Raw genomic sequence first — 18,923 nt, forward strand, 5'->3', positions numbered from 1 at the left:
AGAGGGGTGTGCGTAAGAAGCATTTGGGATGTTGACTTAACTGGACTTGGCAACTAAGTGGATAGTGGGACAAGATCAGGAAAGAATAAAAAGTGATTCAGGTTTCATACTGGGGTGATGTTCATATGAGGAAACATGGTGCACAAATGGCCGTCTAGAGGAAAAGGTAGTTTTGGGTGACGAGAATGAGGTGGGGCTACGGATGGGCATCAGTGCATGTTAGTCTATGAAGATGACCTACTATGTCTCCGAATGGAAGATTCTCTGATTGCTTGATCCTCTTTCCTGGAATCAGTTACCCACAGCCCAGGCTGAATTTAGTCCTGAGGCTCTAGATAGAAGTTAGTGATGTAATCTTTGCCCCTCTCCTTGGTGAGAATGACAGGCTGTCCTGCTGTTTTGGAAGTCGCTATGAACCAGTCAGGGTAGGAGACGGACTGAAAAGTGGAGGTGGAGCCCTCCTTATTATGGAAAAAGAGAAAAGGCTTCTGTGCTTTCTTCTTGTTGTGTACATCCATGATATTTTTCTCCTAGGATTAGGAAAAAGGTTTATTAGAGAGGATTACTGAGAGAAGGGGTCTAAACTAACATAGCCCTTGAGAGTGACCGCTTTCCCCAAAGGGAGGGCCAGGGGCCAGGGACACAACCAGATGAAAGGACACAAGGTGTCAGAAGAGGCAACCCACTGGCTCCTAATAGCTTGGCTCTACCCCAGGATCCCCTGATACAAGGTGCTTCTGATTCTCTGAGACAGCACTGTCTTCCCTGAGAACAGAGAGAGGTTTAAATCTCTTTTGTGGGTGCTCTTGGTGGGCACCCACCCACAGGTGTGGGCGTCTCACAAGATTCCCAGCCTCTGAGTGTGTTTAGATCTTAAAGCTTTCATCATAACCAAAAAGATTTGCTTCATAACTATAAATGCTACCTTCAGGACAGGAACCATAGGCATATAATACACAAAATCCAGACTAACAATCTCTGCCTTGTCTCCTCTGTCATACAGTGGCCTTTGTTTAAGTGCGAGCAGCCCAGCATCGTGGGGGATTTCTGGGAGGTAGTTAAAGAAAACTGAGAATGGAGAAACCACCATTCCTTGGCCTTTCTGAAGCATTCTCGTGGGTATATTCTCTGGTTTTTGGAGAATGTTTTCACATTAAAATGAGTGTTACACCCACGCCAAAAGCAGCATTTATTGACTTGGGGGACAGCCAAGAATTGAACAATCCAGGATTGAAAAAATGTTATTTTTTCTTCAGTGATATGTTAAATGAAATAAAAAGTACATCTCACAGTGCTTCTCTCATTAGCTGTACAACCACTCACCTTAAGCTGTAAAGTTGGCTGGCCCTGAATTTCTCCACAGAAAAGACAAAGATGGTTGTTCTTGATTCCCAAGTAAACTGGATTGCCTTTTCCTGCATCATGGAATTCTTTGTCCATACATGTCATTAAGTCAAGACTGACTGGAAACACAAGGAAAAATGGAAACAGGTATCAGCCTCCAGGGAGCAGAAAGGACAGTCCTTCTGACCTGACATTACTCCTCCCAGTGAGGGGGACACTGAGCAGCCAGGACTCCCCCAGAAGCCTCTTCCTATTCATCATGTAGCTGAGACCCTACATCATTATCTGAAGCCCATTTCTTTCACTTACTTAATATCAGAACCCCAGATGTTACCAGGGCACACTGCATCCCCAAAATAAAAATAAAATTCCCCACCACATTTGCAGCTAAATTTTCTCATATGCTGAACTTGTAGTCCACTAGATAAACACGGAAGTGTTGTGTGGGGCTTCTAAGAATGTTCTTTAAAAGGAGTTGACTCATCTGGGAGAAGCTCCTTTCTTACACGTTGTGTCTTCTTACTGCCTGCCTCAAATATGTGGATGATGGTTGAGGAGAACTTGAGCTTGGTAAAGCAGAAAGCTAGAATACTTGGACCATGGGAGCATCACGGTGCCACCATACCAACCTCAGCCTGCCTGCTTGGGCTTCTTTTTCATGAGAAAGAAATAAACTTTTTTTTTTTTTAAAGTAAACTTCTTAGTTAAGTCCCAGTTATGTGGGTTTCCTGTCACTATCAGCTAAATTTAATTCCCAACTAATTTAGCCCAGGAGCCTGGGTGTTCTGCTTCTATCCTTCTGGGCAGCGGGCTGAGAATTCTCCAGTCAACACTCTTTATTGAATGCCGACTCGGGACAAGGATGCATGTGAGCACACAGAGATTTAGATGAGGATAAGAGAGACATTGTCATTCCCCCTATGGAAGATGAGACCAAAAGATGTAAGCAGAGAAATGACAGAACCACAATAAATTGCAAGATCTGCTTTGAGGGAAGAACCAAAGCCTGAGACAGCAGGAGACCAAATTTACATAGAAGAGTCAAGAAAGACCTCTCTGTAGAGGTAAAATGCAAACCAAGATCTGAAAGTTAAGAGGAAACTAGTATATGAAGACATGGGAATAGGATGATGGAGGGGGTCTGGAGGGAGAGTGTTATGGAGAAAGGATGGGTAAAGGCCCCTGTGTAGCTCTGAAAGAAGACTGGTGTCCCTGAGGTGTCCCCACTAGTCCCCACTTCCCACCCCTAAAACACAAACACATAGGAAAGACACTGTTCAATTAACATAGTCCAAATGGTCACTCTTAATGCTTTGTAGAGAGTGGATGAGAGGCTACACAAATGAGGTGGGAAGGAGGGCAGTGAGGAGACAATGGCAGTGGTCCAGGTGAGACATGATATTATCTTAGAAATAAGTCATATTTTGCACACAGACTCATCAGTCTTTGCTGTTGGACTGGACAGAGATTGAATCACGGATGTCTCTTGCATTTCTCGCTGGAGGAAACAGGTAATGGTAGTGCCACTAATGGAGATAGGGAAGACTGGGCTGATCAGCAGTTTTGAGAGGTCAGGTCCATAGTTCTGCTTGGGATAGATGAAGTTAGAGATGTCTGAGAGGATATCAAGAGGACATGGGTAAATTTTTCAGAGGGTCTTCTGGTTGGAAGCATAAATGCCAGAGTGATAGAGGCATTGGATCCATAAATCCAAGAGACCAGCTCCCAATCCCTTCAGTGGGGTTGCATAATGATTGCAAACTGAGATCTGAGGACCTCCAGTATTTGTAGATTGTACAGAAAAAGTCGAGTCAGAAAGGAGAATGCCAAAGAGAAGCCAGTGAACCACAAGGGAATGTTCCTACAGAAGAAGAAGATGGAGGGTGTTCAAGAAAGAAAGAATTACCAATTACGCTGACTGCAGCTGAGGAACCAAATAATGTGAGGACAGAGAGTGTATCTGGTGACCTTGGGAAGAGGAACTTGAGAGAACAGTCCGGAAGTCATGTTGTTTGATGCAAACATGAGCAGAAGGTGAAGTAGAGACAAGTTATGTAGCCAGCTCTTCCATGAAGTTTGGCTATGACTGGTACATAGAATTGTATTGAGACTAGCATATGGGAAAAAAGAGTGGAAGTAGGAATGGAATGTGGGGATCAAGAGAAGGTGGAATTTCTATTAAACTTAGCAATATTATATTAGAGCACGTATACCAGTGATGGAAAGGATCCAGTAGATAGACAAAGGTGGAATATACAGGGAAGAGAAGAATTAAATCAAACATTGAAGTCCTAGAAGAGGGAAAGAAGCTGAGATAGATTGACTTTTGATGGGAGGAAGGAATATCCCCAATATTAGAAGAGAGGACACCGAATTAGGAAAGTGTATAGTGGAAAGATGATCAAGTTTGATTTTGAGGACATAGGTAGCAATGGTTGAAATTTAAAGGAGAAAAACTCCAATAAGAAGGTCAAATACTGTTTGAGTGGACAATCCCTCCTTATCTGAAGACATTTTCTCTTGGTAAGAAGGGCTGCCCACCCCTCATCCCCTCATTTCTAGGTGCAGGGTTTCCTCTGTGGAAGGGAACCATCTTGTCCTTGCTTGCCCTTCCTGTGGACATTGGTCCCAGAAGCCGGACAGGCCGAAGACATGTAAGCTCATGCAAGCTCAGCCCCATCTCCAGTGGAACTGGTGCCCCTTTAAGAAGAAAAAGTGGCTTTGATTGTCACTCACCAGGACTGACATTGTTGTTAAAAGGAGTTGTTATTAAAGAATTTCCATTCAGGGCCCACACCATCTGTAGAGAATCATGAACACCAAAGATTCTGGAATAGTCTACCGCTGCCAGAAGACAGAAAAGCACAAAACACATATAAGGTTATTATAAACTTCAGGACTCTAGCTGCATCCTGGTCATAATGACTTCTGAATCCTTAGGGGTAGGCTCACTGCTCGGAGAAAGAGTGGCTATAAGGAGAAAGGGAGGGGAAATAAGCCAGGAGCTGGTTTGTGGATCAAAGAATCTGTAAGACTCTACCTGCATTTATACTCCCCAAGAGATTTTCAAGGTTTGTCTTTTTTCTAGGGATATCAGTGACTTGTCTGTTTCTAATTTATACTCTCTGGGTAGTAGCAAAGCCAAAAATATTTAAATTTGTCATCAGTTTCTTGTTTTTTTTCTTTATGCTGTTTAACAAAGTAAATAAATTCCAAATATACATAATAAGAAAAGATCTAAATGCTCTGAGATTTTCAAATGCACGTTTTATGATCTGAGTATATTAGCAAGAGCAAATGCATCTGTAGCTAAGTAAATGATAGGGGCCCTTGTACTGTATTATCTTTGGTGAGGCAGGATGGAGATATTTCCAAGCTGGTTTGTGATTCACCACTCACCTTGGGGGGTGGCCATGCTGGCTTCAGAGCTTCCTGTGAAGAAGACAAGGTAAATCAGACGATGGAGAGGAGGTTGTCAGCAGCAGGTCTCGTGGAAAAGGGAAGAAGAAAACATGTCATCCAGTTCTCTCCCCTTCCCAACCCCAGAATTTTGTGTAAAAATTCTTCTAAGAAAGCTGCCTCCAAGCTCCTGTCCCAGATGCACATCTGAGACTAAGGAGGGGGTTTTCCAAGGCCAGAAAACCCCAAATGGAAACTCCCATCTCTATCATGACTGGTAGTCCTGGTTCTTCAGACTACAGTGGCCTTGGGATGCCCTCCATCCATCACATCTGTGATTGTTAGGAGGTTCCAGAGCACCACCTCAGGCACTGTTCAGTGCACCAAGTCTCTGGATTTAAAGGAAGGGAGAGGAGAGTGTGCATCTATCTCCATTCTAGCCTCCCACATATCTAGTGAGTCACCACTTATCCTGTCTTCAAGTCACTTAATCCTGGCTACTAAATGTCAGAAAATCAGCCTCTCTGACCCCCTTCTTCCCCCATTCTTCATCCAAAGAGGCATCCCTAAGGATCTTGCACACAGACATCCACAAGTTCCATTAGGCATTTTGATTGTCAGGAGTCATCTGTCCCTGGGCTTCTAGTTAGGGCACCAGGACAGTTCCCTAAGAAGGCCACAAGCTCCCCCACAGTGAGAGCCAGTTGTTCATATCCCTCCCTGCCTCAGGATCCTCAGTGCCCGATTCAATAGTTATCCATGGACAGGAAGTAAGCAAATCATCACCTGTACTCTTGGAAGTAGCCCTAGCTCCTCCAGTATCCTGTGCCTTCCACCAAGGTCCCCCAAGGCTCACCAAGGACAGCAGTGAAAGAAGTCCATCATGGACTCTAGATCACTGCCCTAGATTAGTGGGGAGGGGAATCTACCTACCAGATGCTCCAGTACTCTGAGCTAGTAGATGCACATTAGGTCTTCCCGAAAGGAAAGCTTAGACACATGGCTTCTGAGCTCAAATTACCTTTGTCCAAGAGATGCTTTTTCCCCTGGATCCAAAGTAAAGGTTCTAGCTGCATCCAAGGGCTCTGGAAAGCTGTCTAGGACTCCCCAGAAGCAAAAGAAGATCAAAGATCAGCAGGTTTCATGGCTTCAGACTACACCTGTAATCTGTTATTATGGACTATGGCTTCTTCCAGATTTAGGTGCTCTGACTGAATCCAACAGGTTCCAAGCTTTTTATACACACAGGGAAGGAAGGAGGTTCTACCTCACTTGGGTTGGGACTGCCTGACGCTGAATATTTTCTGGTTCCTGGTGCAGAGATTCAGTGAGTCTTTATGTAAATGTCAACCAAGTATGACTGTGACTTGCCCATTCACCCTGAAAAAGTAGGGCATGCTAAGTAAGCTCTTAAGAGCAACAACCAGGAAATATAGTCATCAACACTGAGTTTGAGGGAAGAAACATTATGGGACTGCCCCAGGGCTGATGACTGGATTCTTTTGCCACAAAATGACACACTGGAATGTTATTCCTAGGAGTGGAAGCCCCCAGTAGGTTCAAGGTAGGAAGTAGACTAAGGAAGGAATGGGTCCCCTAAGACCTGTGTAGCTTGCAACTACTCCTGGTTCACAATCACCGTATTCTCTACCAATCTCAGACCAGGTAAAAACACCCCAGTGTATGCTTCTCTAGCTTTTCAGAGCCTGTATGCATGCTGCTTCTCCACTCAAGGGAGCCTCCCCTGGGCAAGGCCAGCTCCTGGGCACCCTGCCCATCATGGACTACTGGTCACTGACCTAGATTAGTGGGGCAGGGAGTATGCCTCCCAGATGCTCCAGTGCTCTAATCTAGCAAACACACATTAGGAACACACATTAGGTTTTCCCTGAAGGAAAGCTTAGACAATGCTGTAGATACCCTGCCCCAATCCCTTCAGCCCAACTGAGTTCACCATCACTGTGGCAGTTTCTAGCACCTGTCTGCTTCACACCTCAAGGGTATTTATTTCAATAGCAACCTCAACCAATGGGGGAAGGGACTGGTGGGTTAATATCTTAGCCTCCCCAGCTTCTGAAACAATGCTAGGGTTTCTCAGGGAGAAAACAGACTAAGACAGTAGTTTAGTATTCAAGAGCCAGAGACTCGTATTCAAAAGATGTATGTTCACAATTAGGCTTTGCAACTTTTGGACTTGTGTCCTTGGCACAATCCTTTCACATCTCTGATCCCAAGATGACTGTTATATGAATGCATTGTACCTTGCTGGATTATTGTGTTGGTTAAAGAAGAGTATGCAAAGTCCCCAGTACATGACACCTTCCTGTAGCAACTGGCCTATTGAGTCTCCTATGTCTGTCACTAGACCCCAGATCAGCCTATTTGTCTCTACCAGCCTTTTTGCTTTGACTACCAGTAGATCATCTTAGCTCTTGACATTTGTGCTACCTTATCAGCCTACCTAACACATAAAGACACTCTCAAGTTCACACTATATAGTCTTCCAAGGGATTCTCACTGCACAGTGGGATATAAAGATCGTTATGATCTTGTCCTGAGTAGCTCCATAGCCATTCCCTCAAGAGTGTGGAATCATGAAGCACTCATACTCAAATGTGCAGTAGGTATGTCTGAGTCAAAACTAGGATTCAAAATCGATCTGTGGCTATGAAGAGGAGTTTCCCCAGGTATCCATTAGCATGAGTTGATTTCCATGCTCAAAGAAGAAAGTCCAGAGCCTATGACATCACCCCCATGCTCCTTATATAGGACTGGACCCACTTGGAAATCTTGAGGAGAGGATCTCAATGTCCTGACATAAGGTACAAAGAAGCAAACATTCAGGACACATTGATATGGATGCTGCATATACTAACGCAAATTCATTCAGGACCACAGCTAATAAGATGTGGATGGAGCCTTTCAGATTCATTATTTCATCCTATAAATACATGGAGCTCCGTGTAGCCTAGGCACTTAGTCCACAGTGCCATTAGTTGAGGTGATGGGGGCTTTGGTGACACCAGATAACACAAGACCTCAACTTATGTCTCCCTAGAATGGAGGTGCATCCTTTACCACCGAGGTGGTGGGTGATCCTGAGAAGGGCCCCTGGGTCAAAATATGTGAAGGAAACCTCTTTCTCTGTAAAAAAAAGAACTCCATATGAATAAAATCTAGAGATATAGCCTTTCTTCTCTCTTCAAGTAGCCCAAACTGGATCTGAATTAGGATTTCATTCCCTTATCCATCCATATCTATCCTTCACTAGTCAGGTCATGGTCTAACATAGTCCCCTCAGTTCCATAAATCTCTCCCAATTTATATAGCACAATTCCTATCACTCAGTTTGACTATTGTTCACATATTGCCAAGTTATTAAATGAAAGAGTCCTTGTTCTATACATCCTTGATGTTCAAAGTATGATCTGTGGACCAGCAGCATTGGCATCATCTGGCAGCTTGTCAGAAATGCAGAATCTCAGGCTTTATCCCAGACATATAGAATCAGGATCTGAAATAAAGGAGCCTTAAAGCCACGATATGTTCTGTGCTGCTATAGCATGCGCCCATGCCATACTCTAGTCACACCAGCACGAGAGAGAGAGAGAGAGAGAGAGAGAGAGAGAGAGAGAGAGAGAGAGATCAGGACTCAGGGGCTGCCTAGGACTAGGCAAGCAAACCAGATCTAGATTCACTCAATCTCTGGAACCCATGAAGTAGATGGTCTTGGCACTGAACAAAGTGGGTGAAGGAAAGATATAAAGAAAAGAAGTAATTCCTGGAAGGCTGTGGCCATGAACATGCCCTCCTGAGGATTTTCACTTTGAGTACTCACAGTTTGATTGAGCCAGGAACTCTCAAACTGCATTTGGTTTAATGTAGGCCAAATGCTTTCCACCAGAAACAAAAAGAGAAAACCCATCTAGAGGAGGGCAGAGCCACTTAAATAATTTTACAAAGGCAACAAGCCACAAAGAGTTGAAGATCACCAGGCATATAAGTAAACAAGATCACAAGAACAAGAACCAAAAAAATAGACAAAGCAAGATAGTAGAAACATACAGAGACATCTGGTTTTATAATTATTATACACAGAGCTTAAAACAACTATCCTAACCATATTTAAGAAGCAAATGACAAACATGGATGTTTTCCTAGAGTAGCAAACTATGAAAAGTGGCAGATTTGGAAGCATTAAACAGCATCTCTAGAACAATATAATACAACAAATAAAATTAAAATAAACCAAAATTTGTATTTGGCAACAGACAACACACACCAGAGGAGAGAATTAGAGAGTAAAGCAAGCTGATGGTATAGGAATTTCTAGCACTCTTTGCCTCCCAGAAACATCAATTTGAACAATTATCCATACACAAAAATACCTTCACAAGAGTTAAGAATTTCAGGTGAGGGATGACAGCATCTGGGTGGAGCACAGAAATAAGAAAAGATACATTGAAAAAAGGGTAGGAAATATAATTTCATATTACTCCCATCACCCACCCCCCAAGCCAGAGTATCCCAGCATGGAGAGAGACATCCAGTTCACAGAATGGGTGAAGTAAGGAACTGACTTCACAGCAGACTCCACCACCAGCCCACACCAGCACCAGACTGACTTCTGTGGCCTGAGGCTCTTGGCCTACTCTGGTACCAGGCCAAGTTACCATGCCTCAGATTTCTGGTGGGCTCCAACAAACCCAGGCTACCTGTCCACTCCAGCACTGGGAAGACCCCCCACAAACCCAGGCTCCAGGCAACTTCCTGCAAATCCAGACTCCTGGCCCTCCCTAGTATCAGGCTCACTCTCATGGACCCAGGCTACCAGCCTGCCTCAGCACCCAGGTCAGCCTTCACAGACCTAGACCCCAAATAAGTTCCCATGGAAGGAGGGTCCTGGCCTGCCCCTGTGCCACGCTGCTACCATTGGCCAAGGTCAGGCAGTCTCCTGTGGATCCAGGCCACCTGTTCACCCTAGCACCAGGCCAGCCCCATTGCCTCAGGCTTTAGACAGGCTCCCCCCCATAAACCTACGCTCCACATGGGCTCCCATGGATACAGGCTCCCAGCCCACCCTGGCACCAGGTTGGATCCTAGAGCTCCAGTCTCCAGACATTTCCCTGGGCCCTAGCCTCCAAGCCAGCCCCCGGGGATTCGAGTGGTCCTTCATGGCCCCTGCAGCTACAGGCTACAGGCTGACTCCCATGGCCCCAGGCTCAGGCTTGCCCAACTGCTGGGGTGGCCTCCATGTCTCAGCTTCCAGGCCAGCTCCTGTGGACCCAGACACCAGGCCCATCCACATAGACCCGGGTCCCAGGCCCACCACCACAGACAGGCACTGGGCCTGTCCCAGTGAACCCAGACACCAGACCGGCCCCTATGGACCCAAGCACCAGGTCTGCCCACCTGCTGATCCAGGCACCAGACCTGCCTGTCTGAGGACTTCAGAACAAGCCCACGCAGAATCTTTGGACAAGCTGCCTGGTATAGGGCTTTCCCTTCCAAAGCCAGCCTGCCAAGACTGAAAGAAGTGTCTACTTCCTTAAATGCACAGACACCAATAAAGGCCACAAGGATCACAAATAATCAAGGAAACATGATATCGCCAAGGAAAGTTAATATAGTTCCAATGACTGACCCTAAAGAAATGGAGAAAAATGGTCTGACAAAGAACTCTGAATAACCCTCTTAAAGAAATTCAGTGAACTGCAAGAACACACAAGTAGACAACAAAACAAAATACAAAATGTCCCCAAAAAACGAAACAAAAAAACAATGTCCCAAAAGGACAATACACATAGATTCTTGGGCAGTGGTCAATGCCTGCTCACTGATCAGAAGACTAAAAGATAAAGAGATACAAAGACATGTGGATGGACATATGGGAATGCGCACAAAATGCGAAGATGTTTGTATTTTTTTTGTTAATGTCCGCCAGAAGGCATCAACCACAGAAGAGTCACTGGCTACCCAAGCAAATAAAATCACTCTGCTAGTTGACCTTAGCCAGGCTTTGTCTTCAGCTGCCCTGTGGGCATGTGAACAGCGGGAGTGCACTCTATTCCCTAAGGTCATTAGTAAAATATTGATTCTTCAGCCCTCCTCTAAACCTACTAAGTAGGAATTATGCAGGGAATAGGTTTTAATTTACTGGGTCCAGAGTGAGCCCAAACACCTGAGCTTGTAGTTCAGACCCCAGATGATTCTGATATTACTTCAAGTTTGAGAAATATAGATACACAATATATTTCAGCACTTACACCATTACATAACAATGTTTAGGTGGCCAGGAATGTTCCACCCTGGGTGGGTCATCTGCTGACACCCTGCTAGACAGCCCCAATGATGGGAACAAGGGGGATCATACTTTATTCTGCTGTCTTGCTTTGGGTAATTGTTGCTAATTTCTCAAAGAGTGCTTCATAACACCCCAACACCAGGAGATGGAAATTGAAATCAAGAGTATCACATTTCCAAACCTACTACTAATGGTCACTGCAAGTCACTTCCACTCCATGTATCTCCCCCCGCATTTTACCCCTAAAAAGAAAAGGCTGAAGGAAAATGATATCATTCAGAGAAGTTATCCAAATTCTGAAAAAGGCGAAAGGATTATTGTGTGCCTTTCCAATGTCATACCAGAGCACTGTCTAACAGGACCACCCAAAGTTTATCTAACTCTCTATAAATATATTTTGTTTGACTTACTACTTCTATTAACTTTAGCAAATAGATAAAGAGCATATGATTTTTGTATAGTAGGGATGCAAATGCCATCTGCCTGGTAAAAAAGATAATGTCTCAGGCACCTGGGTGGCTCAGTCAGTTGAGCATCCGATTTTGGCTCAGGTCATGATCTCTCAGTTCGTGGGTTCAAACCCTGCATCAGGCTCTGTGCTGAGAGCTCAGAGCCTGGAGCCTGCTTCAGATTCTGTGTCTCCCTCTCTCTCTCTGCTCTTCTCCCACTTGTGCTCACTCTCTCTCTCTCATAATTAAATAAAAACTTTTTTTTAAAAAAGAAAAGATAATGTCTAAAGTTGGTAATTCAAGAAATAGGAGTAAAACATATACCTAGACACATGGAGGAAAAAGAGCTGAAAAAGACTTAGCAGTTGCCTCATGGAAATATGATCGGGGCAGGATATTGTTTTCAATCATAGACATGTATTGCTTTGGTAAGAATCTTCTTTTAAACAACTCTTTAAAGGCTGAGAAATAAAAAGTAATGTTTTATTGACATGAGGATCATTAATTATAGCCACTGTTCTCAGTGTCCCGGGGACAGCGTCTTTAGTCCCTGTGCCCAATCGTTTGTGAGTTCAGGGACAGTATCTTCAAGTCCAGCTTCAGGAAGTGGTCTTTGCCCTTCAGCCATCCTGGTGCCGGAAGATACAAGCCCCAAAGCAGCTCAGCAGAAAAACATCCCACTCAACTGTTTTCACTGCAATTGTGATTTTGGTGACAAGGTTCTAAATTCCTTCCTGGAATCCAAAATCCCCTCTCTCAGTGTAATCTCTTAGATTACACCTTCTCAGGAGCTTCCCAGTGTAATCTGAAACCAGTCCTCATATGGGTAGGTCAGGATTGAGACCAAAGAAAGAAATAATTCACCCCAGATCTGTAGGTGGCAAGTTTAATAAGCAAGGGAATTTATATATGATGCTTGTTTTGGGGCAGCTGTAAGATAAATACATTTCCATACCCACCCACTAGAATATTAAAAATTTATATAGAAGCTTTAACTGGGTTCAGCCACAGGTACCGTCCAGATGTCTCAACATCACATCACTACACTGCCTCAAGGCTGTGTCCTTGGGGCAGCTTCTGGGAGCCAGGAAGGCACCCAGAGCACACATTGCAAGGACAGGAGAGGGGGTGAGGAGCCTCCAGCTGCCAGGGTCCAGCTCATGGGTCAGCTGGTGGTCACATCCTCTCAATGACCTCCCCCAACACAGGGCATCAAGCCCTTCATACCAAAGATGCAAAAGAACCAAATCCTTCAGTGAGTGTTGGCCTGGAGCTCACGGAACCCAAATGCAAGAGCATTGGATATTCAGATGTGTGAAAAACAGGTGTTCACCTGAAAATGAGGACGTTGCTACTCATAGGGTCCTTTCTATGATTTCATATGCTGTGGTCTTTCACAAACGTGATGGATAAGCCGGGGGGGGGGGGGGGTGTCTCTGGAGGTCTGCTCTCCAGGCTCCACAAGCTAGAGATTACTATGTTTTCATTTTGATTACACTCTAAATATGTTATCAGAACCTCTTCTGGACCATCAGGATAACCAGTTACATGACACCAGGACTCATATTTGAGCTTTTGTTTGAGCTCAAATCTGTGCTAAGTGACAATCCAAAGTGTCACAGCACCTGCATGCAGTTTTCGTGGTAAAGAGATGGGACAATGGAATCACCACACAGCCTGTAGGAGGATGGAGGTGTTGTCACACTCAGACCATAATCGCGTCACAAGCAAATGTGTTATTGGATCCCAACTGGCAGATGTAACAACTGACAGTGTAACAATGTAAATGGTCAGATATAAGAAGCTATCACCATTTATGAGCAGTGAGTATAGTAGTAAATATTCAATAACCAATTCTCCTATTTAATATCCCAGAACTAATTACCTCAGTGCCCATTTTAATGCTGTTTTTTAATAAAACTGCAATGCTAAAACTATATTTAATTGAGGAAGAAAACTTCAAAGAATCAAGAGACGTTGCATTAAATCGGGGCTTACTGATTGCTTGCTGGCCTGCTTAGTAGAGTATGTGGTCTGATTGTCCAAAAGTAGGAAGAAAAAAAAAAAAAGTAAGTGACTGGCGCTATTTTGGAAATTGTATTTAAGCAAACAGAACTTCCTGTGTCTGTAGTATCAGAGTCAAAATAAGAAATCTGTTATATACAGAACCAGATGTAGCTACATCTTTCTACAATTATACCCACAGTGATTTAATTTCATCAGAATACATCATCTGAAGCATGACCGGTGGGAAAGCTAGGCTCTCTGTTCCAAGAAAAGGCACCTTTGATGAAGTTTTGGGGTGATGGTGGGGTTCGTGGGGTTCGTAGCTGACGGCCAAGAAAGAATTCTTGAAGACGTCTTTGGTGCAAAAAGGTGATATTAAAGCAGGTCGACAGGACCTGTGGGCAGGAAGAGCTGCACTGTGGTTGTGAACAGTGACTGGTTATACACAATGGCACTGGGGGAGGTAAAGACAAAAGGAAGGCCTCCAGAGGGACTTTGATATGCTAAAGAGGACTCCTAAGATACCTGAGGCCTTGCTATTATCAAGCTAAGGTTGGTTTTCCTCTAGTAAGGCATTAACATTAGGACGGTAGGGGGTTCCTGGAGAAACGTGGTACTCTGTATTTGCCTCAAGCATTTGTCAACGGGCCGCAGGTTATACGGGCACTTAATTTTACCTGCCATTTCCTTCTTGCCTTTGTTCCCTATATCACTATGGAAGGGTGACGTTGGGGCTCCAGCAAACTGATTCTACAGGTTTCTGGAGATTAGGCTATTTGATAAGATTGACTTTTTCTTGAAATTTACTAAGATATTTGCGAACTGAGGGAGACTCTGGTCCTGCATGACTGTGATCTCTATCAGTTAGCTACTTGTTTATTTCCTCTCCTTTGTCCCTGGGCAGCCAGCAGTGCCTGAGGAATGTCCCACATATGCCACCTGGGGGAGTGGGGGCAGTGTGCTAGCTTGTAGTTTGCCCTGCCTTAGGCTCTGTCATCACCTTTACTGCTATTTTTAAAGAGATCTTGTGGATGCCTAAAAGGAAAAGTCTAGAAGAGGCAAAGAAATCAAGGCTGTGAGACTGTACAGAAAATAGTCATATAGTAGTGTTCTTTTACATGCATTATCTCCACCCTGGACTGTCACCACTGATAGGGGTCCTTCTTTCCCCAGTGAAACCCCAGTGAGCTATCCTCATTCAATTACTCTCGCTAATTTCAGTTTACTATGTTTTCTACTTCATTTTACAGCTTAGTTTTAGCTTTTCTGTTGTGTAAACACATGAAGTTTATATTTGGCTTTATGTTTACATATTAGAATTAGGAAAAAAATAGTTTAACTATTGTTAAGAATTATTTACCTTTAAACGTTCCTTAACCCTTGAAAGGATACATTATACAACGTGAAATATACTGGCAACATACAAAGCATATGGAAAATGTAATCTAAATAGGAAAGAAAACAAAACGAATCAGTTCCACACTAGTCACCAGATCAGGAGCTCTGACGCTTCTCTGTATCCACCCACAGAGAAGGCACTAATGTCTTGGGGTCCAGACACCCTCGTACAGATGGCTGTGGGATGGACAACTTCAGCTTGAGAGGAGAACTTTACATGACCCCTCCCCCCATGTCTGAGCTCACATTCTATGCCTCGGCTGCCCTGAAGTCATTCACAAAGTGTGATGATAACAAGGTCCTGCCCACCTCTCAGCACTGACGCGAAATGACACGGAGAGAATATAAATGAAAGCATGCTGGGAACTAGGAAATTTAACAAAGACCTCTGACCAAGCTGCCCCCTCCAGACTGAGGTCAAGCATTGATACTTAAATTGAAGTTAACATTGTTCTTTCCCCCCAGGTCTGAAGTGAGGAAGAGGGGATGGCGGATCTCAGAGGAGGCGATGAACCAGCCAGGGAACGCCACGGACTCGAAGGTGGAGGTCCTGCCATCTTTTGAGTGGTAGAAGAGGAAGGGCTCCACGGGCGCGACTTCGTTGTACAGATCCAGTATCTCCTCCTCCTGAAACGTGACAGAGAACGTCCAGCAGGAGAAGCAGAGGCTGTTAGCGGTTCAGAGTTACTTGTGCACAATCAATAAATGTTCCAAAGTTAGAGAAAGCCTTATCCCTCTATTAAAACACATTTCAAAGGAGCAGCAGGGGGAGCATGGAATCTCACCTTCTCGGTCCCTTTCCTCAAATCCAGAGATGGAGTAGGAATGGCACAAAGAAAGGTTAATGAACAAGTGGGCACACTCCAACGATGCATTGGAACTCATCTCACACAAGAGGCTGATGGGGGGAAAAGAAGGAGCTGCAGATCTGCAGCAATAAACCAAGGACCTCCCCTACCAAAGCCGCAACAGTTGAGGGCCGCCACCTTGCAAAACCAGTCTTCTAACAAAAGTTCCAGTATTAGCCTCTGACCAGCTGCCAACACTCGAGGAACGTCAGTGCCACAAAAAAGACACAAGAGGGTCTAACAAACCAAAGGATTTGTATTTAAATAAACAAACCAAGTAAAGAGAGCAATCAGAAAATGCTTTCTATATCATATGTAGAAGTACATTTTGTGTATTTATATACTGTGCATTGAAGTATTTTTAACAAAATTATGCACACACAAGATCTCCAGAGAGACACTACACGGGGATGGTCCATAATTTGTCCACATTTGGACCTCCTCCCTATCTCATTACCATCTGAACTTAGAATATCCATCAATCATATAATTATTGCTAGACTTGTTCATCACTGTATATCCCAACACACAGAAATTCAATAGAGATGTGTTGGCTGTTTAATAAATAAAAAGACACTTGCTTACTTCAAACTCTGACACCACCTCCTCCATCCTCCTTTTCAACCTCCCGCCTGGGAAGGACTGGGCAGCAAGCCCCCAGCTGCCCTCCCCAGCTTACTGCTGTTCCGCTTCCGGCCATTCATGTTTGCGTTCTCTCCGTCATTTCCATTAGCACATTCGCTGCCATTCTACCATCTCAAATAATGATCTCGCTTACCCACCACCTTTCCCAACTCCCCCTTTGCAGAAAACTCTCTGTAACAGTTGTCTATATAGGCTGTCTCTAGGTTCCCTCCTCCTGTCCCACTCTTAAACCCCTCGGTCTGGGCGTTCACCTCCAGCACTGCAGCAACACTGCTGGCACCAGGGTCCCTAAGGACCCACATGTGGCAGAATGAAACGGTCAATTCTCAATCCATCGAAAACCACAGTAGACAAAATCGCAATAGAAGGGTGGCTTAGCAGACAGGACATAGGTGAAAATGTAATTCTCAGTCCCCTTTCATCACACCCAGCATTCACTCTGTCAGCAAGTCCTCTTGCCTCAATTTAAATAAAATATTTTCAGAGTCTGACTGGCTTCTGCCTACCTCCACTGCTACCCACTTGTCCACGTCCATCAAATCTCCCCTAGATCACCTCGAAGTCCCCCCACAGGACTTTAACCCTGGCCCCCGCCCTCCCCCCCCCCCCCCACAGTCTGCTTTCAACTGGCAGCCAAAATAATTCTTTTCAAACCTATGTTCATGCATGGGACTCTTCTACTCAAAACATTCTAATAATGCCCCATCTTACTCAGATGGAAAGGCAAAGTCCTTACAAATGCCGGCAAGGCCCTTTGTGTCCTGCCTTTTTATCTCTCTGAACTCCTCCCCACTTAGTTCACTCCTGTCACACTGTTCTCTCCGCTAATTCTTGAACTTGCTCCCACTCACACCTGTTGGCTAACTCTCTTCTTGCCTTCTACTGTCTGCTAAGATCTGATGATGCCGACTGCACTATTTTCTACGGCAGCCCAACTCCACCTGGGCTGGCACTGCCAGTCTCTTTAGCCTGTTCTAACTGTGCTTTCCCATGGGACATAACACCCTTAAAGACACCACAGACTTACCCATTACACTTACTGTCTACCACTTCTCTTCTCCCGCTAGAATCCACACCCTCTGAGGGCAGAGCTCTGTGCCATTCTGGGCACCAATATATCTCAAATGGCCACAACGGTGCTGTGCCACTAAAAACCTACACATTTACTGAGCTAATTGGACTGGATGAAATGAAATTGAGTCGAACTAAACTGAAGTTTAAGGAACAAGAGGAAAGACTGAAATCTCAGAAAACTGAATAGGAGAGTGAGGAAGCAGACAGGACAAACTTAAAATGTAATCATGACCTGGAAGATTACACCAAGATATTCTCCCAGGGTGCAACAAGAAAAAAACAAAACAGTGAAAGGATAGAAAGTATGGAAAATAAGATGAGATACTGAAGAGAGATCTAGATGTTCCAATGACTAAGGAATAGGCATTCCAAAAGGAAGCAAAGAGAAGCCAGAATGAAGGAGAGACTATACTTGAAACAATGGTAGACAATATCTTAAAATACAAGAAAGACAAAGATCCTCAACTAGTGATGTGCAGGATAACGCAACTGCATGCAGATAACTCAAAAATATCTAGGAATAAATATGTTTAAGAACGGAGAATATTTCTTTTTTTACTTCTAAAACTAGATTATCTACCAAATAAATATCTCATAAAAGAAACTGGCCTTTTGGGGCACCTGGGTGGCTCAGTTGGTTGAGCATCTGGTCTGACTCTTGATTTTGGCTTAGGTCATGACCTCATGGCTCATGAGGTGGAGAGCCCCATGTCAGGCTCCTCACTGCAGCATGGAGCATGCTTGGGATTCTCTCTCCCTCTCTCTCTCTGCCCTTCCCTGCTCTCTCTGAAAGGAAGAAAGAAAGAAAGAAAGAAAGAAAGAAAGAAAGAAAGAGGAGGGAAGGAAGGAAGAAAGGAAGGGAGGGAGGGAGGGAGAGAGGGAGAAAGGGAGGAAGGAAGGGAGAAAAGAAGGAAGGAAGGGAGGAAGGAAGAAAGAAACTGGTATATTTTTTAAATAACATTATTTTTCTTACTCACCTTCAGTTGCAATGTGGGCTGCCCTCCTATGTCCTCACAAGACAGACACATTTCTGGATTCTCTATTCCCATATAAATGGGAATCCCTCTGCCTTGCTCAAGATACTCTGGATACTTGCATGGGACAACAGTGACAGTGACTAAGAAGGACAAAAGGGAAGATAGTGTCAGTTTCCTCTTGAAATCAGGACGAGGCCAGCATCACCCAGGTGGGGCAGGAAGAAACCTTGAGTGCAATCCCTGCTACCCCAGGCCCACCAAAACGCCAACCACGACATTTGTTCGTTCATTCATTCACTCACACCATGCACCAGTCACTGCCCTAGGAAATGGAGCAAACATGAAGAGCTAAACAGATGGCAGCCCCTGCTGGACCACCTGGAGGTGGGAAACTCCAACCCCAAGCAGCCCCTCTGCTCCTTGAAGACTTCCGTCCATGAGCAAGTTTGGCCTCATGTGATGTTGAAACCTGCCTTCC

At 44.5% G+C, this 18,923-nt stretch overlaps 2 protein-coding genes across 18 annotated transcripts in view; both read right to left on the reverse strand.

The window, feature by feature from the left end:
- The window catches only part of LOC125162302 (interleukin-36 beta-like), a 42,388-nt gene that overhangs the window by 19,179 nt on the left and 4,286 nt on the right, over nucleotides 1-18,923 (reverse strand). For 6 of the 10 annotated variants that reach the window (XR_007150962.1, XM_047853184.1, XM_047853181.1 and 3 more), the window contains exons 1-4: nucleotides 5,765-11,674; nucleotides 4,744-4,776; nucleotides 4,081-4,188; nucleotides 1,324-1,463 (exon numbers count right to left, since the gene is read on the reverse strand). Coding sequence is in view for 9 of the 10 variants with exons in the window: in XM_047853184.1 (XP_047709140.1) it covers nucleotides 1,324-1,463; nucleotides 4,081-4,188; nucleotides 4,744-4,776; nucleotides 5,765-5,819 (336 nt within the window). In the remaining variant the exon portion in view is untranslated. Of the gene's footprint in view, nucleotides 1-1,323; nucleotides 1,464-4,080; nucleotides 4,189-4,743; nucleotides 4,832-5,764; nucleotides 11,675-14,863; nucleotides 14,982-17,441; nucleotides 17,452-18,923 lie in introns of those variants that run through there. The other 4 variants (XM_047853176.1, XM_047853177.1, XM_047853178.1 and 1 more) reach the window with 4 other exon arrangements.
- Nucleotides 12,379-18,923, reverse strand: part of IL36G (interleukin 36 gamma) — a 66,220-nt gene continuing 59,675 nt past the window's right edge. For all 8 annotated transcript variants that reach the window (XM_047853169.1, XM_047853166.1, XM_047853170.1 and 5 more), the window contains 2 exons: nucleotides 18,446-18,585; nucleotides 12,379-15,528 (listed from right to left, as the gene is read on the reverse strand). In XM_047853169.1, coding sequence (XP_047709125.1) covers nucleotides 15,319-15,528; nucleotides 18,446-18,585 — 350 coding nt within the window. In that variant the 3' untranslated portion in view covers nucleotides 12,379-15,318. The remainder of the gene's footprint in view (nucleotides 15,529-18,445; nucleotides 18,586-18,923) is intronic.

Source organism: Prionailurus viverrinus, chromosome A3 (assembly GCF_022837055.1).
Source record: "Prionailurus viverrinus isolate Anna chromosome A3, UM_Priviv_1.0, whole genome shotgun sequence".
NCBI classification, from domain to species: Eukaryota; Metazoa; Chordata; class Mammalia; order Carnivora; family Felidae; genus Prionailurus; species Prionailurus viverrinus.